At 39.8% G+C, this 23,634-nt stretch overlaps 1 protein-coding gene across 1 annotated transcript in view; it reads right to left on the bottom strand.

The window, feature by feature from the left end:
• Positions 1-23,634, bottom strand: part of CDK5RAP1 (CDK5 regulatory subunit associated protein 1) — a 650,459-nt gene that overhangs the window by 54,366 nt on the left and 572,459 nt on the right. The window contains exons 11-12 of the mRNA XM_044089012.1: positions 6,566-6,715; positions 5,302-5,442 (exon numbers count right to left, since the gene is read on the bottom strand). Of these exons, the coding sequence (XP_043944947.1) occupies positions 5,302-5,442; positions 6,566-6,715 (291 nt within the window). The remainder of the gene's footprint in view (positions 1-5,301; positions 5,443-6,565; positions 6,716-23,634) is intronic.

Here is a 23,634-nt window from a genome sequence, read left to right as displayed (position 1 = left end):
ATGTTACAGCACAGAGAGGCAAAAGGAAAAACACGGATGTGGTACATTAGGGCTTTTGCAAGGCCTATAATACTGCGCCACAGAGGGAGTTAGGGTGGAGCAGCACAAAGAATGAGACAAGAATTAACAATGTAGGTAGACACACTTAGAAAAGAAATCAAGGATTAGCCGAGTAGTGGTGGGGGTTGTCTGGTAGTATGCTAGCAGCCCAAGGGTGCTAAAACTCAGTATTTCTTTAACATACTTGTGTCCAGTCTAACTAAAAGAATGCTGAATGGAATTAACCTGACTTCTGAAAACACCTAAACTAGAAAGAGTAGTCTGGGATGGGGAGTCAACTCCCAGTGATATCTTGCAGAATTAGAAATATGGGCAGAGATACAGCAATGTAAAGAAGTTCAGCTTCTAATCATTCTGCTGGGGAATGGAATATGAGGGTAAAATATGAAAAGGGAACAGAGGGGAATAAGGAGCAGCCCTATGCTCTGTTATGTAATATGATGTGAGTGATCAAATAAACCACAGAAATCAAATAGGGTTAACATAGAAGAGTTAGACAAGGCAGAGATCTCAGAGAAGAGGAGAATATGAGGGAATATCAATAAACAAGGGCCAATTTAACTGGAGATGTGAAAGGTTCTGTAAAGCAAAACAAGAAATGGAAGAATACTTGAGCACTGATATGCTTTCTGTAGAAACTTTGGAATGTGGAGAGTAGCCTGACATGCATAATGGATACCAGGGGGCCAATTGTGCATCAGAGTATCTCTTGGTGACTCCCCTCTAGGGGGATCAGGGCAAAGTACCTGTTGTACTTGTAAATGTGGGGAGAGGTGAAGAGATCACAGCAAGGTCAGCCCCATTAATGAAACATCTGCTTCACTTCTGAAGGATTGAAAGACCACTTGTGAGGGGAGCAGAAAGGATCTGCTCAACCAGTCTGTTAGTACATTGGACTTTCCCAGAATATGCATTACTAAAAGAAAGCGTCTGGAAGAACTCACCTGCTGTTACACTCTCACTGCTTCGTGACACAAGAGGTAGGGATGGGTTTCCCCTGTTTGTTGATGGCCCAGACTACCGACATGTTGTATGTATAGCAACAATCATCCCTGAGGTAGAACATCCCGAAAAGCCTGCAATGTTAGAAGCACTGTTCTCATCTGTAGGACACCGATGTAATGATTGGCCGCCAAGGAGGACCACGTGCCTTCAACTGTCTGCCCCGAGAAGTGCCAGCCCCCAACTCTAGCTGAGAAGTATCTGTGGTCACTTAGGCCTCTGGCAAAAGAAGAGTCAAAGGGCTGCCCTGAGAGAACTTGTGCAGGAATCCATCAGTTTATATAATCTCTAGAAATCTTTGTGATTTGAAGAGGGAAATTCACGGAGTGTCAACCTATTGATCATTGCACTGCAAGAATCCACTGCAGAACCCTCATCCTGCTAGCGGCACAAGTGTAATAGCAACTGACATTGAACTGAGGAGCTATAGAATACACCAGGCTGGAGGTGAATGAAGAGATAGCAGATTCATGGCTTGTCTCTAATTTTTGCAGCCTGGTTTCAAGTAGGCTTGCAATCTGGGAAACTGCACTGAGGCGAGTGCCTATCAACTCCAGGACATGGGTGGTGGAAAAATGAGAGTTGCTGTAGTTCACTGTGATACCCAGCTGCAGACATAATTAGAGCACTTAGTCCCTGGTCTGAATCACAAGATGGTTAGTGGGAGCAGTGAAAAGCCAGTTGTTGAGATAGGGAAACACCCAGAATCCTAGCTGTCTCAAGTGAGCTACAACCACTGCGCCATGCACTTGGTAAACACCCATGAAGCTGTGGTGAGGCCAAAAGAAAGGGCTTTGAACAGAAAGTGACTGGTTTCCAGATGGAAGTGAAGGTTTCTCCTGATCACCTGTCTATCTTGATGTGACAGTACACATCCTGAAGATCTACTGAGCACATTCAAATGTCCTTCCATAATAGTGGGTGAATGGACTGAAACTTAACCATCTGGAACTTCAGGTGTTTGACAAATTGGTTCAACTGCCTAAGATCCAAGATATGTCTGAGGTCCCTGGTTTTCTTTGGCACCAAAAAATAATCTCAAATAAGTTCTGAATCCTGCTGGTCATCATTTAGATGACTCTGTTTGCAAGCAGTTTTGTCAATCTTCTAGGCTGCTGCTTTTCTCTTATGGGGTAGTATGATGAGAATTGTTCTTGACTGGATGGGAGGAAGAAGAGAAAAGGAAAAATAATAACATCTGGAAATTATTTTCAGCAACCAGACATCTTTGGTGATGGATGCCTAGGCTTCTGGGTGCACAGATAATCCCCTCCCCCGACTTCCTCCAGAGTGCAGCAAACAGGCAACACTTCAGGAGTGCTGTAAAGGCTTCTCAGAAAAGGGACTCCCCCGAAGGCTTGAAGGCTTGCTACTAGCTCCCTGTGATTGAACTCACAGATTTCGTATTCAACATTCCGATGCCCAGCTACAAGTTATTAGATGCATTCAGCATGGGCATAAGAATTAGGAATTTTGTGCCCATAAGAGGAGCACTTAAAGTCAGTGGGCTTTTCAGATATCATTACCCACAAAACCAAAGAGACAAAGGAACAAAAAGAAAAATACCAACAATGGTAATCACCAACAACTCTGTAATCCAGTAGAAAAATACCAACAATGGTAATAAATCTACTAGATATTGTAGCAGAAGGAAAAAGGGGAAAGATATAAGAAAATGAAGGCACGAGGCCTAAAAGGTGCAACACACCCAACACTATGATAATGAAAAATTATAAAGAATCCTACAACTACTTCCTTTTTTAACTTTATATATATATACATAAATATATATATATATATATATATATCTATATATCTATATAAATAAAAATGTAAATGTTCGTTTGTTCAAAATCTTAAATCTCCGAAAGTTCTTCACTGATTGCTTTGAAATTTTCACACAAAGTTGTATTCAAATACGCGCGTGTTTTTATATACCTACTATTATATAGATGTCACACGTTGCATTCGAATACGTGCATGTTTTTATATACCTACTATGGATTCTATATATTTGTATACAAATATGCAATTTTATATGTTTTTGTTATAACTTTCTTTCTTCTTTTTCAGTGCAATCGATCTGCTTTAGTTCATTCAAATAATGCCTCGCAGAAGATCAAACTTAGGTCGTCGTTATCGCGGAGCAGAAGCAGTGCGACGAGTAATTGCAAATCAAACTGAGGAAGAACGGGCATCAGCGAATGAGCGAAACAGACAAAGAATGGCTCAAATATGTGCCGAGGAAGCAGCAGAGCGAAGTGCAGCCAGACTTGAGGATGCACGGCTGCGAGCACGGCGATCACGTTCTGCAGTTTCAGATCTGCTTCGTTCTCCTCGATCGACACCAGCGGATGAAATAAATGCTTGCCTGAAATACTCTACTTTGTGGCGACATGTAAAGACGTTAAAATTAACTACAAATATGCTTGTCCAGCTGCAAAACGATCGATCAGCTGAGATATTCTCACATCAATTGCTGGAAATTGGGAACGGAAAGGTGCCGGTTGATCTGACCTCAGGTCGAATTTCATTGCCTCATAACTTCTGCAATTTAGTGACGTCAAAAGAAGAATTGGTTGAAAAAGTATTTCCCAATATTCAAACCAATTATAAGAATCACGATTGGCTGACTGAACGAGCTATTCTTGCGGCCAAGAACAAAGACGTCTATGAACTTAACAATATTATTCAGTCTAACATTCAAAGCGAGGCAGTCACATTCAAGTCCGTCGACACTGTTGTGGAAGCAGATGAAGCGGTTAATTATCCAACAGAATTTTTGAATTCACTCGATCTGCCAGGGATGCCACCGCACGTACTGCAATTAAAAATCGGCATGCCAATTATCATGTTGCGAAATATCAACGAGCCAAAGCTTTGCAACGGCACACGGCTTGCAGTAAAAAAATTAATGAGCAATGTCATAGAAGCAACAATCTTGACAGGACCTTTCAAAGGTGAAGATGTCCTCATTCCTCACATTCCTATGATTCCAACGGATATGCTATTTCAATTTAAGAGATTGCAATTCCCAATTCGATTGGTGTTTGCAATCACCATCAACAAAGCTCAGGGCCAATCTTTAGAATTGTGCGGTTTAGATCTACACACGGATTGCTTCTCACATGGACAATTATATGTTGCGTGTTCTAGAGTCTGCAAACCAGACAATCTCTATATCTGCACAGACAATGGAACAACAAAAAATATTGTATACCCACAAGCATTGTGAAATTAAACATATTAGAAATGTGCGCTTTCTCTTTTCTTTCTTTTCCATTTAACCAGACTGAGCCACAGCTATATATATACAGGGAAGGAGACAAGAAGAAAAAATGAGAAAAGTGAAAATATCATTTATCTAAATAGGCTTAGACTGTGCTACGAGAAACCACGGCTGATTGCTGGAAGAGGCAAACAAGATCTGAGGTAATACAGCATTTAGAAAGGATTATGGGTATAGAGAGATGCTTGAACTACGGAGCCAAACTCTGAAAAGTGGCCGAAGTTGGATCCAAAGTCAGACACAAAACTCACTGGTTGAGGAATGAACGAAAAAGACATCAGATATATTAATATTAATAAAAAAAAGATAAATGTTATTTATGGACTGTGAGATACAGCAGTGACAGTGGTCCTAATATACTCTGTAATGATAATTCTCGAGGCTACACAGAGATTAAAAAAAATAATTCTGGACATAGTATGCAGACTGCTAATAAACAGTTTGAAGTTGGAGTTGTGGGGTCTGGGCTGAAACATGAAGAAAGAATGACAGCACCAGTCACCTACACTATGGAGGAAAGACAGGAGCAGGGCAATATACTGATCTGCTAAATTCGGATAGGTCAACTGGGAGCTGATTTAACAGAGAAAAAAATTAAGGGTAAGAGGCTGGCATAGTTGACAGCTGGATGAATCAATAAAGTATTACTCTACAGGGAAGACAGTGCAGCCTTGTAGTTACAGGTCAGAGAATGCTGCAAAATTCATACCAAAGGAAGTGAAAAGAAACTAAGAAAATGTGGCAGATGCTATTTGGTGAAAATAACTATGTATTGGTTAGCAACAGTAATCAGCAAGCTACAAAGACTGCTGATTTTTCCCCATCTGCCTGCCTGTATAAATGCAATCATTTATTGATCAAAACAACTTGTGTTTTTATTTCAGCCAACCTATCATTGTCATTGTGCAAGGAACCCAAAAGATCATCTGAAAATGTAAATTGAGACTAACCTTAACCAAAATATAGTCGCCTGGCTTGATTTCTGCAAAACTGCTTGATGATGAATGAGTGGAAATCTCCATGGCAGGGAATATAACTCTGATATTTCCATCACTCCTTCCACACAGGTCTTTTGATGACTTCTTACTAACCTATAGAAAAAAAAAAAAGTACTGAATTTCGTCATCATGTTTTGCTTCCCTTTAATATATACGTAATATAATTTACAAACTTTCTTAAAATATCTCCAGCCTTCATTATGAATAGCACAAAATGCATAAAAAAATTCTTCACTGATGATATCAATATTTACAGTATTTAGTTAACATTTGTTCGCTGGATAAGTACGCTGGTAATGGCTGTTACGCAGCGCAGTCATCTTTACCCAAGAAATGTTGTCATCTTCATTAACAAGTCTTTACTTCACCTAAACATCTTGCCATTTAAGGAACCCAAAAGATTATTGGGCCACTGTGCCAGCCTTAGTAATGGGTGCTAATCCTAACACTGCCCCTTCCCCAACCCTAACTGTACACTTTACCTTAATAAAAAACTTCCTGTAGCAATGACACTATTCAGATGAATTTGAGGTTTGAGTTATGGGGTGTTTTTGTGTGAAGACTGAGAAAGGAAATACTTTTTACTTTTCTTTTCTTGAACTTTTGTATGCTTGATATTTAGGACGTTCAGTATTCTATATGTTCAAACTTTTTTAACCATGACATTAATAATGTTTGATCATATATAGGGCAACCATACACACATATATATATGCATACATAGACACACATGTACAGAAATGTGTATGCAAGGTAGCCACAATTACAACAGAAGACCATTGATGGACTAGTCTTCTAAGCCAGTTGTAATACAATAAAATAAAAATAAACAGATAAATGTATGGATAATACCCCACTGCCTATAGGTTTTACTTTATCAGTATGAACACAGTGTTTTGTACAGAATAACATCTACTTAGCAACTTGTACAATACTGTAGAAGAACTCAGTCAACAGCTAATGGGACAACTGCTTTTTAATCATCAGGACATTTGTCCAGTGTGCGGTAAACAAAACTTTCAGTAATGAGCTAGATATTTAAGTATACGCATGTATACAGAAACAGAGATGGCAGTCAAACAGCTATTAAAACAGAAATGAACAATGGTTTGCACTGCTAGCAATTAGAAGCATTCAAACTGTATCTGGAAATTTTCATTCCAGCACAATATTCTACAAGTAAACAAATAAATAAATAAAATTCACTGTATCGTACTCCTTCCACAAGAACAAGTTGATTGGTTCCAACTGCCTTTAAGTTCATCTTTGAGGCTTCCTCACGAAAAACAGTGTTAAGTTCCTGCAGTCGGCGCTTCTTTACTTCAGTGGGAACATCATCCTTCAGCCTATGATATGCATGTGTTTTCTTTGAGAGAGAGAGAAAGAAAATAAATGAGACATGAAGGGTATCTTCTGCTGGTTCAGATGGTAACACACTGACATTCGTATCTTTCTGCCATAATCCTTGAGAAATGACTATGTTCTCATGGCCACCAGTTACAGCAAAGGGACAGGTTCCCCGTGAGACATCATACTATACATGACAAACAGTGCTTGCGCTTCTTGTAAACAGGCACACTGCATTCTATGATGCCACCATGCTACCCTCAGAAATAACATGGTGCATCAGAAAAGTGCAGCAGTCCTACCTAAGTTAGTGGAACATGAGCTGCTCATTGGTTGAACTGCAAAGACCATCCAAGTCCATTTCTAAAGCATTACATGCAGAAACTAAACCACTGCGCATGCAGTTCACTTCTATGCAAGGGCATTCATTAATGCAAAACAAAACTACATTCACAGTAAAAAAAAAAAAAAAAAAAAAAAACAACACCAAAAGCTGCACATGCTAGTGTGTGTAGCAAATTAGAACTGTTCAGTTCTTCCCATCACAGCATTTTTTATGACAGTTTGATTTTACTGCTGGACAAATTTTGTAATCTAACATGGGAAAGACATTCAGAAGCACAAGCTGCCTCAGCTTTCCAGTGAGATGGTAAAGACTATATATTACCAGAAAAATAGAAGATGATGGAATTTAGATTTATTACTACTCTGTGGCTATGACATGCATTTGTTCTTTCATACTGTACCTGTTGTCTGGCAGAATGTTCAGTTAACGGTCATAATATTCCATCTAAATATTTATTTATTTATTTTATTTATTTTATTTTACATTTGTTGACTGGGCTAGTCTAGCTGGATACATATCCTTTTTCAGTAGAGGCCCAGGGAGATAAGCTCCGAGTTAAGTAAAATTACATAAAAACAGTAGTTAAAAATACAATAGATAAAAACAAGTCAACAGTAGTTAAAATTTCAGTACTTAAAAAGCATATTTATATGAATTACTACACATGAGAGGATTAATATTTGGATAGAAAAAAGATATAAAAAATAAGACTTATGTTTAAGAAATAAGTTAGAGGCACAGGAAAACTTTTTAATTGGCAAAAGTGTAGGAGAAAACAAGGGTTCAGAGTTACTGAGTCATATGGGGTAGAAAGAAGAAAGATTGAAGGAAATAGATGAAAGAAGAAAGAACAAACAAAACACTAGATAGTGTACAGGTGACTTCTGAGGAGTTTAGTTACAAAGAGGTCATAGCAGGGAAGATAGGGGTAGTGCAAGGGGAACTATGGTTCAGTCTGGTTTTGAACAGGGACAGAGCCAGAGTAGTTGCTGGTGTTCTTTTAGGTGTTTCTTGAAGAGAGATGTTGATGAGAGAGATGTGAGTGTAATAGGAAGGTTATTCCAAATTTTGCCCACAATATTGGTAAATAGTGAGTCCCCCGCTTTATTGTTAGATTTGACATTAGAAATTAGTAGTTTGTTTGCAGAGTGAAGTGTTGAAAGATTTTTATAAGGGGTGATCAGGTTAGTGAGGATTGGGGAGTTATTTGGGTGATGAAGAATTTTTTGTGTGATAACAAGTTGATAATACAATAGTTGGTTTTGTAGCTCTGACCACCCTAGTTGTTTGAAGTTGTGGCAGTGGCGGGTTCTGAAAGGGTTCCCTGTGGCAAATCTGGCTATGTTGTTATAGCTAGTTTCCAGTTTGTTTATGTTGAATTTTGATAGGTTGGTGTATATAGCAGAAGCATAGAAAAGGGTAGAGATGAGGTGAGTTTGGGTAATAGAGGTTCTCGCTAGTGGTGTGAGAAAGGGTCTGAGTCTATACAGGGAGCCTAGTTTTTTATTGACAGTTTGGATGGTGTTATTGATATGGTTGTCATAGCTAAGTTTATTATCTATGGTTATGCCCAGGAGACGTGTGTTAGTATCTGGGGTAATCGTAGTTCCATCGTTGGAGGTAATTGTAAAGTTGATTTCTGGTGATTTTTGGGTGGGAGAGAAAAGCAGTAATTTGGTTTTTTTGGATTTAGGAGGAGGCAAAGGTGGGTAAACCATGTTTCTACAGTATTAAATACTGTTTGAGTCAAGGTCTGAAGAGAGGTTGATGACTTAGCTGTACAGATTAAAGTTGAGTCATCGGCGTACTGTATGCAGGTGGCTTTAGGAAAAATAGTGTTGAGATTATTAGTAAAAATGGAGAATAGAAGAGGGCCTAGAATAGAGCCTTGAGGGACTCCAATGTTTACGGGAATAGGTGAGGAGAGATTGTTGTCCCAGAGTACTGCTTGTTGTCTATTTTCTAGATAGGATGTAAACCAACTTATTGTTTGTGGGTCAACAGATTGGGCTTTTAGCTCACTGATTAATAAGTCATGGTTAACCATATCAAAGGCTTTTGATAGGTCAATGAATAGTGCAGAAGATAGGGAGTTATTATTTCGATTCCTGTTTATACAGTCAGTGAAGGTTAGCAAGGTGGTAGTTGTGCTATGAAAAGGTCTGAAGCCATGCTAGCAGTTGGCCATAGATTGTTTTGGAGCAGATGTTGAAGTAGTTGGTGGTGAACACATTTTTCCATAATTTTGGCCAGTGGGGAGAGTAGTGCAATTGGTCGGAAATTAGAGACATCAGTGGATTTGCCTCCTTTATGTAATGGGATGATGTGAGAGACTTTCCATATGGATGGGATGTTACTTTCTGTGATTGTTCTGTTAATAAGGATGGATATTGGGTATGCAATGGCTTTGGCTGCTATTTGGAGGTATTCGGGTGGTAAGTGGTCTGCAGAAGGGGTACAGGGTTTGAGCTTTTGAAGAAGTTTGCAGGTATAGGATGTTGGTACGGGTTGTATATGGAAGGAGGGCACTGAGCTGCTAGTGTTTTGGAATGGGGTGGGGGGGGTGAGGTAGTGTCTTTGCAAGAGTTATGATAGTTTCTGTGAAGTACTTGTTGAAGGCATCAGCTATTAGTAGGGGATTGTTGTTGGGAATAGAGGAAGGGGCTGGCGTTTTGGTATGCCCTGGTTGGAGAAGTTTATTAATGCCTGACCAGAACTTTTGAGGGTTTTTTGGGTGAGATTGTTGAAGGTGGTGATAAAAGTTTTTTTTTGTCTAGGATAATGTCTCTTTTCGTTGCATTTCTTAGTTGTTTATATAGTAGCTGGTCTGCAGAGCTCTTAGTGGCTCACCATTTGGCCCATATTCTGTTCCTAAGGAATATTTTTTCCTTGGTTTGTTTTGTGAGCCATGGGGCTGGTTTGCTCCTAACTCGGGAAGAGCGCAGGGGGGGCGTGGAGATCTAGGATTTCTAGGAATTTAGTATTAAAGTAGGAAACCGCTTCATCTAGTTTGAGTAGTTTCAGTGGTGACCAGTCACAGGCGTTAAGTTCACTTTGAAAGCTTTCTGCTTTAAAGTGCTTCTTTGAGCGATAGGATTTAAAAGTATTATTTTTAGGACTGTGAGGCTTTTGCTTTGTTATATAGGTTAGAACATCGTCACTAATGTCATCTGGTAGTGTTCCTGTTGTATAGGTTCCAGGATGACCGTTTATAAGGATCCAGTCAAGGATGGTTTCTTTATTATTAGGTTTATGAATTCTAGTGGGGGAGTTCATTATTTGAGAGAAGCCATGAAGATTAATACACTCTTTTTATAAATAATTACAGACTATATACACCAACAAATGGAATACATGTAAATCAGATCCAAATGCTCTGCTTCAGAAAGAAGTTAGACAATCAGACCAAGTCACAGAACAGAAAAAAAAGTTTAAAATTGTGCTTCTAAACCACAGATCTTCAAACTATTTTCTCCAAAATATGTTTTTTTGAAAGGGAGGGCCAGGCATTTTGAGGTAGCTAAAACTATCTACCTGTAGGAAACTTTCTCAAAAAACTGTTTTCTTCCTTACCAAAGCATTAAACTTACTGAAAATGTTAACTGTCTGCTATCAAGAAAACATGGCACAACATATAAACAAAAATACTTTTAGAAAGAGAAACAATGTAAAGCTAACAAGTGCCATCACAATTAACATATTCAAGAAGGAAAGAAAAAAAAAAAAACAGCTAAAACATTGCAAGGCCATTGTTACCAAAAATATTGTGTCATGAACAGGACACAGCCATTGTAGCCTAAATGATACTGTAGCAGCAAGGAATTCAAACGTGGGCTGTTTGGGTAAGTGTAACTTTGACAACCGTACATCTGTGTAAGTTACCCAAACAGCACTCGTTTGAATTCTTTGCAGCTGCAGTATCGTTTAAGCTACAATGGTTGTGCCCTGTTCATGATACAATATCCAGTCAGCTTTTCAAAGGTCTGGCTCCCTCCCACACCATCACTCTAATTGCTGATTGGTCAGGCCTGTGGGGGGAGGGGGATCAGCTGTCAGAGGGAAGAGTTCTTCAGGGCTTTCCTGCTCATAAGGACAGGAGTGCACCTATCCTAGAATTCATAAAGATTTACAACTATCAAAAAAGTTTACATTCCGACCAGTAAACATATACACCAGAAGGGAGATAGAGGGAGGGTGTGGCTATTGCAGCAGTGAGGAATTCGAACATTTACTGTTATGCGTAAGTGCAACTTACACAACTGTACTATGTTCATCATTCTCATTGCGGCAGTAGCCTTTAGTCTATATGGATTGATTATCAAAACCTAACCAACCTGGGAGAAGGTAGGATATGGATGCAGGAGCCCTAGGGAATTGGTCCTAGTAACGCCTGTCCTACTTCTGGAGGATCAATCCAGTTTCTCATGCTTTGTAAAAATACATACTGAGGACCATGTAGCTGCTTCTAGAATATTTCTATAGTCCATCCCTTTCCAATATGCCATCAAAAAAGGCAAGGCTCTAGTAGGTTGTGCTTTGATACTGTCTGGAACTGATTCACCATAGTAGATATAACAGAAGGCAATAGCTAAGAACAACCATCTTGAAATAGTCTGTTTTGACACACACTGTCTTTTCTTTGTCCCATCATAAGAAATATATAGCTGATTTGCTTTCCTAAAAGACTTAGTTCTGTCAAAATACTACTCAAGCTGCTTATACACTTTCAGATTATGTATTCTTAGGATCTGGACAGAAGACTTGGAGATTGATGGCTTGATTCAAAGTAAACTCTGAAACAACTATTAGCATAAATGAGGGATTTATTCTTAATGAGACCCTATCGCTATAAAAACTAGACTGGGCTCGCCCATCATAACAGCTTGCAATACTGTTCTTGCACATGTCAGAGCAATGAGAAACACAGCTTTCCCATGTAATCAACATTAAATCTGCCTGATGAGCAGGTTCAAACAGAGGCATAACTTTTCCAGCACAGAGTTAAGATCCCAAAAAGGCATAAGACTCCCTTCAAAAACAACTTCTTCTTCGTTCGGATTTTCCCAGTTAGGGGGTGCCACAGCTGTTTTACTACAAAGAAAGAAAAAAGAGGAGGATCCATGGGCAGACATGTTTAAATGGCTGCAAAATATACCTTGATAAAGGAATAAGAGGGTATAGGTCAGTAACTCACACAAATATTTGATCACCAAGTGGTACATGAACCCGGCTTGGGCCCTGGTTATTGGCTGGGCACCAATTAGAAAACCCTTTCTACTTTCGGACATACGGTTTCCTAGTAGCAGGTTTTTCTGCTTCCTTTAGTACCATGCTCATCCACCTGAAAAGTTGCCTAAAGGGTATCAGAATCAAATCATCGTGGCAGTGAAGGAGTATCAAAACCAGCGCATTCTGTCAATAATTCAATATGCGAGTCCTGGAGAATCAAATCATCGTTGCAGTGAAGGAGTATCAAAACCAGCGCATTCTGTCAATAATTCAATATGCGAGTCCTGCAGAATTTCTGAATAATACTCTGAAAATAATACACCAGCTACTAATACTTTTATTAGTACTCACAGATAACTGATTAAGTATTTTAAATGCTTGTAGATATTTTGTAACTACTGTCATAAAATTATCGCAATGTATTTATTTTGGTGCATGCTTTTTATCAGACGTCAACTATATAAATCCGTTGCTAAAACTGTTACATATTTGTAAATAGCTGTATGTTGTCAATACTGTTTTTTTTTTCTTTCATTTTATGCTTGTCTCTGTCTGATTGTTATAAAACTTGAATAAATGTTTTTGAAAAAAGAAATCATCCAGGCAGTTAGTTGAAGTTGTTTGAGAATCGGGTGTATTAAACTCCCCTTGTCTTGTATGAGTAAGTCGGGTCTTTGAGGAAGGTGGTGGTAATTACCCTTTGCCAATTCCATAGGAAGTGTGAAGCAATGTCGGCTGGGCCAAAAAGGGTGTCAAAAAAACAAGTTATGTACTCACCATAACGTTCCATGTGAGTTGTTCATCTCACCTTCATTCTTACTGATGGGTTCGGAGCCGGTCCTCGGCTCTCACTAGGCCAACTGCAAAAGCTCCAGGTCTGTTTTTGCCTTTTTTAGGTGGTGTTCCAAAGACCAAATTATCACCGTAACAGCTACAAACAAATACAATCTGAGGGTCATGCTGCTCAATGCTAGAAGTCTAAATCTCAAAATGCACTCACTCAAAGCACTCTTTAAAATGGAGAACATTGACATTTGTGCTGTAATAGAGACCTGGTTCAAGGCAGCAGAGCTACACTACCAGGCTATAACTCACTCCAAACCTTTCGGCCCCAGAACTTGGAATGAAACTCCATAGGAGCTGGTGTTTCCATATTCATAAAGGATGCACACACCTCCAGACTGGTAGCCCATCATAATGCATCAGAGATACTTCAGGTGCAGCTAAGATTGGGTAAGACAGCAATTCAGGTTGTAGCCTGCTATAGGTCCCCACCATGTCCCAAGACGCACACTCCACGTTCCTAAGCACCCTGGAGAATATCAGAGTCCAACTTAACAATCTCATACTGGGCGACTTCAACTACCCCTCCATTAACTGGGAAAACTACTCAAGTACCAATACACTTGCCCAACGTTTCCTGGAATTCATTAATTCCAATGCCTTGGACCAGCTCGTTCTTACCCCCACTAGAAGTAGCAACATCCTTGACCTGGTCATTACTAACATGGGCGACCGTTGCTCTATACCAGTAGTCAACTCCTGCCTGGTTAGATCCGACCACAAACTAATCACCTTGGAAATCCCCCCCCCCCCCAAGCAAAGGTAACCAACATAAAAAGCTAACTTTGGGCTCCTAAAAACAGAGGTGGCTAACAGCTGCATGACTGCTGAATCATACACTAATGCCCTGTACGAACACATACTCAAATGCATGGATCTTGCCATACCCAATAGAACCAAAACGGTATCCTCCAAAAAAAGGAAGCCAATCTGGTGGTCCCCTGCCATAAACAAACTCTATAACAGAAGGAGGAAACTGATGCAGAATAAGGTGAAGTCCCAAGACTGGAAAAACTCCCTTATCAGCCTCAACAAAAAGTTGAGATCACTCATCAAATCCTCTAAAGCTAGCTATGAAAACAGAACTGCAGCAGATAGTAAAGACAACCACAAGGCCTTCTATAGTTATGTAAAGAATCTCCACGGCAATACTCAGATTTGATCGGAGCTATTGCACAATGGCACCTCCTATACCGAGCCAACAGATATTGCCAATATACTGGCTGACAGATTCAGTGCCAACTTTACCCCTCTCTCCCCCACCAAAGGACCAATCACAATATCAGTATATTGCCAAGCACCCAGTATTACTGCTGCACAGGTTAAAACAGCACTGTCCAAGGCCAAGAATACAGCTTCTATGTGACCTGACAATATCCCTGGCTGTGTTCTACATGAAATACCAAGTGAACTGGCACCTCACCTGTGTGCCCTGTTCAATCACAGCCTCACCTCAGGCTTTGTCCCTACCGAATGGCGCACTGCTACAGTCATCCCTCTCCAAAAAGGAGGAGCAACTACAGACCCTGGGAACTATCGCCCCATTAGCCTGACGAGTCTGAAATGCAAAGCTACGGAATGCATCATCATGGACCTAATAAGCAAGGATATAGGGAATCTCCAAACTCTGGATCCCACACAGTTTGGTTTTGTGAAGGGTAGATCATGCCTGCTCAACCTGGTTGACTTCTTTGAGTCAGTCACCAGAGTTGTGGATGAAGGTAAGGTGGTTCATACAGCCTACGTTGATCTGGCCAAGGCCTTTGATACCATTCCCCACTCAGGAATCATAGAAAAACTCACTAAGCTAGGCATCAAACACTATATCACTAGGTGGGTTGCAAATTGGCGCACAGACAGAACCCACAATGTGAAAGTAGCTGACTCCAAGTCAGACTGCCGACCAGTTACGAGTGGTGCCCCACAGGTTTCGGTCCTGGGTCCTCTCCTGTTTGGTATCTACTTCCCTGAAGTCCAGACCAACACGAAAGGACTCTGGCTGACAATGTTCGCAGAGGACTGCAAGTTGGGAGCCATAATTAACTCCCCAAGTGATGATGACATCCTACAGAAAGGCCTCATTGAGACCAATGACTGGTAGCAAAACTAATGCCAAAAAATGTGTCATCATCCCCTTTGGGAAAAACCTGGTTCCCATGAATTACCACATCGATGGTAGTCCACTGAACACAGAAGGCATTATAAGAGATCTGGGAACACAGGTTGACAGCAACCTCTCTTTTGACCACCACATTGCCACTGGGGTCAAAAAGTCCTTCTATGTGGCACATCTCTTTACTAAGGGTTTTGCATCCAGGAAGAAAAGGTCACTGTCTCCCTCTATTCTTCCCTCATTAGGCCAATCATTGAGTACAATGCCTCATTTGGCATTAGACACCTGAAACAACTGGAGAGGCCACAAAAGTACCTCACAAAGAAGATCCTAAGCCCTAAACACTTGTCCTATATGGACAAACAAAAAACTCCAACTATTCTCAGTCTCATATTGCCTACTTAGAGGGGATCTCTGCTTGATGTACAAAGCCATGTCTAACCCAGCTCTGTTAGAAATGCTGCATCTAAAGAAATCCCAATCCCTCCGCACTACACGCTCCAGAGACCTCAACCTCATTACCACAATCAACAGAACAAACTGGAGGGACAGGTTCATAACCCAGAGACTGCCCATGCTATGGAACAGACTTCCCATACATGTCAAGAGGAACGCCTCACTGGTTTTCTTCAAGAGAAATCTTGATGAGTGGATGGGAAATAGAAAATACACCCTGGGGTCACTCCAGTGTCTCTACCCGACAGAGGCACTGGGAACTAAGGTCGGGTGGGACGATGCCAGGGTAATCCTATGGGCTAGGCTTGTAAAGGCTCCAGGGCCATTAGCCTAGTACACACCTATGAACCAAAGTACAGGGTTTTGTGGAGTACTTGAATTCTATCAAGCCTTTTTTAAAATTCACTCATAAGTATAATAGTCATGTTTTCATTATGAAAGATTTTGTTAAAGGGGCAATTTTTAGTACTATTTACAGAAAAACAAGCTACTGTAATTGTTTATTACACTATGCAAGTTGTTATCTACGACATCAAAAAAGAGGATTGTTAAGGGACAATTCATGAGGCTAACCTGAATGGTTTTGGATGGTCACATTTTCGAGATGGAGGGTAATAAGTTAGTGGATATGTTTTCGGCCAGTGGGTATCCAAAAGACTTAGTAATTGGGATTTTTTTAGATGTAACTAGGACAAGAAATGAGGGTGAATTGACATCAATTCTTACAGTCGGTTAAGTACACCCTAGTGTTAATACAAAGACACAAGTAAAGGAAGATTTTACGTGCTCATTTATTACCACCTTTACCTCGGAGCATGAATTTATTTATAGGACTCTGAATGACAAACTGGAAAATTTTTCAGTGTTTTGATGGGTTAAAATGAATTTGTGGGGGATAAGCCCAGAATTGTGTACAAAAGAGGTGCATCTCTAAAGCAATTATTGGAGAGTGAAAAATCAATTTAGTGTTTGGACTAGGAAAAGGAAGGTCACACATTCAAACGTGTTTTTTTTTTGCCAAGTGTAAATTCATTTTGGAAGCTGTTAAGATGAAAGTTAATAAGCAGTTTGTGTACACCTCATTTCATTATACTGCAACTCTATGGGGCTTACTTATTTAGCAAAATGTAAAAACTGTGATATTTTTTCTGTGGGCAAAACCCAGTGCAAATTTAAAGGAAGGTATTTATGCATGACATAAAAAATAAGCAGATTAACAATTCATTATATAAGCATGTGAGTAAATACAATGATCATGAATTTGTATTTTTTGGGTTAGATGCGGTATTTAAAATTCTTTAGGTGGGCCTTGGTCTGATTTGACAGAAGGTAAAGAAGTTTTGTGGCATCTCAGACGGAATGCATTCATGCCACTGGGTTTAAACGAACATATTTCAATTATTAGTATTTTTAAAACTTTGTAAACTTTAATTTCAATAACTGGTTTTGTTATTTTAGGGATATATATGTATATATTTTTATGAATACTTAACACTCGAAGTGTTTGTATTTATATTACTATAATCGTGTTTTTCTTGTTCATTGGCTTCTTTGGCCCTCTTCAAAAGGAACCGCAATGACTGGATGGGAGAAAGGAAATTCACCCCAGGGATCACGTCAGTTGCCCTGCTAGACAGGGGTTCAAGGAAGTAAATAGTGTGGGAAGAAATAGCCAGGGAATTGTTATGGCTGGGCTTGTATAGGTCCTAGGGCCGATAGCCTAGTACTAACCTATGAACCTATTAACCTATTGGTGCATTTTCGTCATGTGACTTTTGGTGGAGGGATATTTAAACGTTTTAATGATTGTTTTATTTGATTCTGAAAAAGTCAGCGAATTATCTAGATGAAAGCGCTTAATCCATTTTAATAAATCATTTGGTTGGAGTGACAGTGTTTTCAAGTGCTTAGGTTTTGGTTTTTAAAAGAAAAATTCCTCCAAGAATGGTGGGTGAGGGCCATGTTTCCCCAGAACCAGAGAACTGGACTTGGGAATCTGCAAGAGAAGAAGCCCTGTATCTACATCAGAATCCTCTGACAATGTTTTCCTCATGAATTTTTTTACCTACTTTACTTTATTGCCATCAGCTAAGGATTTCTGAGCACTGGGGTTAACAGGCTGTAATAAATGCCTGGCTAAGCTAAGAAAACAGTATTTTCTAGCAAACACTATGCCTACAGATGAACAGTGTTTAACCTTCTATTTTTTTTTTTTCTTTGCATCAAAAATTTTGCCTGATGGTCGAACTGGAGAAGGAACTTCTGACTTATCCAGAAGTCTCTTTCCTCAGCTACCCTGAGAAGCATCTCCCACAGTGCCTCTCTGACCTAGAGAAAAATTTTTCCCATGCTTGAACATTGGAACAGTTGAAGAAGAACAGATTGAGCTCCAGGTCATGGTGGCTAAAATGACTACACTACATGAAGCCAGAGAGGTAAATGAGTGGTCAGAGGAATAACAAATGGCCACTGCAGGTTCACCCACCACTGGCTGAGGAACTGACTGAGCCTGCAGTGTTGGCAAATGCTCTCTGGTAAGTGTATTTTCTTTCTAGGTATAGCAGGAAGAGAAACAGCAGGCCAGGTTAAGTACCCATGCTGGAACCAAGGAGGAGGTTTCACAGTCAATAAGCAGTGCTGGAATGAGTCAGTTGGAAGATAAGTTTTTAAAAACTGCTCACAGCACACTAAAACTTAACACTTATCTACACAGTCTGCTTTTCAAAGTACTGCACAAGCAAACAGTATACTAAAACTAAAATCCTGTCAGAAACATTTGAAGGACAAGAGTACTCCGACAGAAAAAATGGCAAATACATTGTCAGCAAGTGTACACAAGCTCTGACACACAAAGTAATGCCCCCTACCCATCTAAAACACTTCTTGACACTAAACTTTCTCAAGAAAAAAATAATATAGCTTACTCAAGCAGCACATCTTTACAAGAAATGGACTCCATATACATAAATAAGTTCAGTGCTAAAAATAACAGTCTTTGACAGGAAATGTCCATTATTCATAAAGAATACCATGTTTCTTAAAGGGGAAATACAGCTAACACCTGAAAAAAAAAACTATAATTTATGTTTTTTTTTTCTTAAAGATAACAATTCTGTGTGGAAGGGTTCCCCACTGGGGATTTATCCACCAGAAATAAAGGTAGATGACAAGTGCTGCTCCTGTGAAACCTCTGAGCTGCTGCTTCTTGAGGTGTCAAGTAAGTACTGAAAAAAATCTTCACTATGACTTCCAATTTCCCTCCACAGAGTTGACCAATCATCAGTCAGAGTGAAGATGTGGGCGGGAGCCAGAGCATTGTTAAGCTGACGGTTGCTGTGTTCTGGGCAAAACACAAACTATATAGCCTAAAGATTACTGCAGCAGTGAAAATGATGAACATGTACAGTTATGAGATGCAAACAGCATGTTGTTTGTCTTTTCGGCTTTTCCTGGTTAGGGGTCGCCACGGCGGAACTCCGGTCTGCTAACGACTGGCAGTTTTTATGGTGCCGAGTTGCCAGCCCGAAGCCCAACCTTCAGTTAAGGCACGCCCATTCACGCATGTCTTTCGAATGTCACTCGACCATGGGGAGGACATGCAGACTCCACACAGAAGGCACTCCAAACAACAGAAATGCTGACATGCAGTAGTCCTATATGATGATCTGTGAAAATTCTTCTACAGTATATAAATACTGGGATCTCCTCTTCTCTAATACCCAGTTTGGCAAATATTGTTCTGTCATTTCATTGTATTCTGCGGTGTGTGCACCACCTGCTGGCAGATAACACAGTGAAATGCATCAGGCTGGGACAGTGCGCCTGGTCCTCTCTACTCACTGTTGTGCCATCCAGTGAGAAAGCATAACCTGTAACACAGGAAGCAAACTGGAAAAAAAATTCAAGAATACATCCGATCATATGCTTAGCTGACTTAAAGGAAACTCCATCAACATGTACAGAAAACAAAGGCCATCCAAATATTGGGCTAACATCAGAACGCTTCCTTGCACACTAAATATGGCAAGTCCATATCAATTATATGTTACAATGGTAGTTTTCTGTAGTACACAGCTGTTGAGAAGAATCCTAAGCAGTGAAAATTAATTCTTCAACAAAGACAAAACTGGGTAGAGGCCAGAACTAGGGAAATGCCTAAAGGCAAGGGTACAAAAGGCAATGCTCTGAATCACCAGCGTGCCAAGTGAAGCAAGATTCCTAGAAACATGGTATGATGCCTCTGCAATGGCCGAGTAATCAAGGAGCCTCAATCCTCACCACTAGAACCAGGGAGACGTACTCTTGGAAGGATGACAAGTACACACACAGTAAAGTGTAATTTCCCTTAAGAGCACACAGAGATCACAGTCAGTTTGGGGCTGGTTTCTCCCTCTTTCTCCAGATCCCCAGTAAGACTCCCCAGTGGCACAGCTACTACAGAGTTGAGATCTCAGTCGAGTGGCCAAGCTAAGACTGCCAACACCCTCTCTGTCCAACCAGTGCTTCATGTCCCTGCCCAAGTAGCTGACACACACACTTTGACATTTGATTTATATACAAACACACACACACACCTGGGGAAGGCTGGCACAGGTTTACTAGCTATGTCCCCTTCTACCCAGACTATAAGGTAGTTCCAGCTGCCACCAGCCACTACTTATCAGCTACTTAAGGCCCTTAACAAAGGGTGTCCAATCCTACTGTGTAACGTTATTATCTAAACTGTAGTATGACCAAGAGCAAGGCTATTTAGGAGTTGTCTCTACAGTGTCACCAAACAGATATGCAAGTAAACTAAGAGCTTAAATATGTCTCACAAATATCAGCCACAAAGATAGGTTTAAATATATTTACTAATAAATAATAAAAGAACAAGACAATACTCAGTAAACAAACATAGTTACTTCAGAGTTCAAAATCACGGGAAATATTTAAAACAATACTGCAGGACAGACTCAAATAAATAAAGAAAACATCTAAGCTATACTTCTCTACATTCCTAACTGTATCTAAGAGAAATTACTCTACCCTAGACTTACTTATAGCAAGGCAAGTGAAGATGCTGGTGATGAGTGGATGTTCTTGTTAGGTCAAAAACAAAGTACAAAATGCCCAGTCTCTCTCTCTCGCAGAAAACTCTTAAATTAATATCAAATATTACTGCTGGATTAACTTGGATGACATCACATTTTGTCACCTGACTTTAGTTCCCAAGCTACAGCCATTGTCAGAAAGCACAAGCATTTTTAGCATCTCTTTGTGAACAAAACATATCTTGCAGATATTTGCAGATCTGGAAAGGCATAAAACAATAAAACATTTCTGCATCTCAAATCTAGTAATTACTTCTCTTCCAAGACCATACAAAAAACTTCTAGCTCTAGACATTGCGTCTGCTACACTGAAACTGAGAGATAACTTTTATAGCACAATAGTAAAATAATTTAGTTTCAACTTATTTTCTTAAAGTTTTGCAGGTTAACCTTTTATGTCCCAGTTTCTACGGTTAAAACATATACAGTTACACAATTACAATAGTTTATATACATTTCTATTCTAAGCCAATAGGGCATGCTGTGGTTACATTTAACTCAGTACATAACATACAGTTCTGTATAAATCATATCAATATTCATAAATGACAGAGTTATTTACAAAATTCCAGATAGCTGGGCTGGCAATATTTCCTTTTGTGACATTTCTTCTCCCCAGAAACTCAAGCTAGTTTTTCAAGTGACCCTTGAGAAACGTTGCTTGAGAGGGTTGAGCCTATTTGGGAATACTTTACCTCATTCTCTGTCTTGAGAGCCCATCTGTATTGGCACTACTGACCCCACTGTGGTGCTGCACTGTCATATCATATGCCTGCAACCCTAGGCTCCACCTTAGTAACTTGGCAGTTTGCTGGCTGGCTCGGTGTAACCATGTTAAGGGATTGTGATCTGTAACTACAGTGAATTTCCTTCCATACAGATAAGGCTGAAGTTTCTGCAGTGCCCACACTATGGCTAGGCATTCCTTTTCTACAGCTATATAGCATTCCTCCCTGGGTTGCAGCCTACGACTGAGATATACCACTGGATGCTCTTCTCCCTCTGAGGAAACATGGCTAAGTACAGCCTTCACTCCATGGTTTGAAGCATCCACATGCACAACAAATTATTTGCTGTAATCTGGACTGGATAATATGGGGTCCTCCCAAAGCTCCTTTAAGCTTCTGGAATGCCTGCTCACATGCTGGGGTCCACACTACCGTAACTGACCTGTTTTTCTTGTTTGGTCTGTTAGGGGAACAACTATGGTACTATAATTGGGGACAAACTTTCTGTAGTACCCTGCTGTCCCTAAGAATACCCTCACCTGCTTTTTGGTAACGGGCAGGCCATGCCTGAATGGTTTCCACTTTGGCAGGTTCTGGCCTGATCTTACCACTCTCCACATTATGTCTCAGGCAAGACACCTCTGCCATAGCCACCTGACATTTGCTGGGCTTAATGGTCAACCCTGCCCTCTGTAGTATGCCCAGCACCTCCCAGACATGCTGAAGGTGCTCTTGCCAGGAATGTTCTGTATAAATCATATCAATGTTCCCAAATGACACAAATATTTACAAAATTCCAGATAGCTGGGCTGGCAATATTTCCTTTTGTGACACATGGGACAAGCAACAATACTTGTTGAAAATGTGAACGGCCAAATAAGTGACAACAGTAGAGATATCCACAATAGAGATATTTTTTTCAAAGCTTATTACTCACATGAAGAAATAATCCTGTCCCAGTTACAAGGAGTTACTAATAACATTTCAGCAACCAAAAAGGAGAAAAATATCAAACTCACCATTCTATTTCTTTTTTTTTTCAATTCCAGTATTCTATTCTCTTACTCTGACGACAGTAGTTTTGCCGAATTTGTTTCTGCAATTTTTTTAAAAAATGGTTTGTCCAAATTGCAAGCAAATGTATTATGTGAGCCAGAAGTGCACTGAAGAGTGTTTTACCATTTATCTATTGCTGTGTGACAATGGTGACTGTATGTATAAGTCAGGGGGTGGGGACCAAGCTCACTGCAAAAAATATTTTTTGTTTTTATTTTATTTTGAGTTACACATCCCTATATTCAAAAACTGAGACTGACTAATTGCAGAATGAGTAAAAGGAACACAGTAGAAACTTTTAACTTATTTATGAAAAATCTACAATGCTGTCATCTAGCTCTTGTTAATCTACTATTGTGAATTGGTCCCCACAATATTAATGAGAAGATGTTTACTTAAAGATACATCTTTAGTATCATACAGAGGGATCTTAAGGAGAGTAGTAGTGCTAAAACTGAATCCATCCATAAGGACAGTGCAGCGGTAGCATTGTCGCCTCACAGCAAGAGGTTCTCTGGTTCAATTCTCGGCTGGGGTGCCTTCTGTGCGGAGTATGCATGTCCTCCCTGCATTCATGTGGGTTTCCTCCGAGTGCTCCGCTTTTCTCCCATGTTACAAAGACATGCATCTGCAGCCTTTCTCCCCGGACCTCCGCTGAAAATTGGCTTCGTTCCAAGTTGGATTTTCCCGGTTAACAAATGTTAAATAAAATAAAAATAAATAAATAAATCCTCAAATCTTGGTGAGTACCTTCACGAGGTGGACCCGTTTTTCATAAAATCTCACCAAGGCGACGCGGCTATATAGACTGTATTTATACAGCATATATCATGGATAGAAGTAGCTCAAAAACTAATAAAGATGGCTGGGTGCACAAGACCCAGGATAAAAAAGTGCCCAAGATACAAAGATATATATATATATATATATATATATATATATATATATATATATATATATATATATATATAAGGGAAAAGTACAAAATAAGCAATTTATTGATTACACAAACATTTTTTTATAGAGAATTAGGAAATAAGGTAAAAGGAACTGAAAGACCGCCAAAAAAAGAGG

Source organism: Protopterus annectens, chromosome 12.part0, assembly GCF_019279795.1.
Source record: "Protopterus annectens isolate FY-2018-M chromosome 12.part0, PAN1.0, whole genome shotgun sequence".
In the NCBI taxonomy this organism is placed as follows: domain Eukaryota; kingdom Metazoa; phylum Chordata; order Ceratodontiformes; family Protopteridae; genus Protopterus; species Protopterus annectens.
The sequence above is the reverse complement of the archived record's forward strand: the minus strand, read 5'-3'. Positions and strand labels throughout refer to the sequence as shown.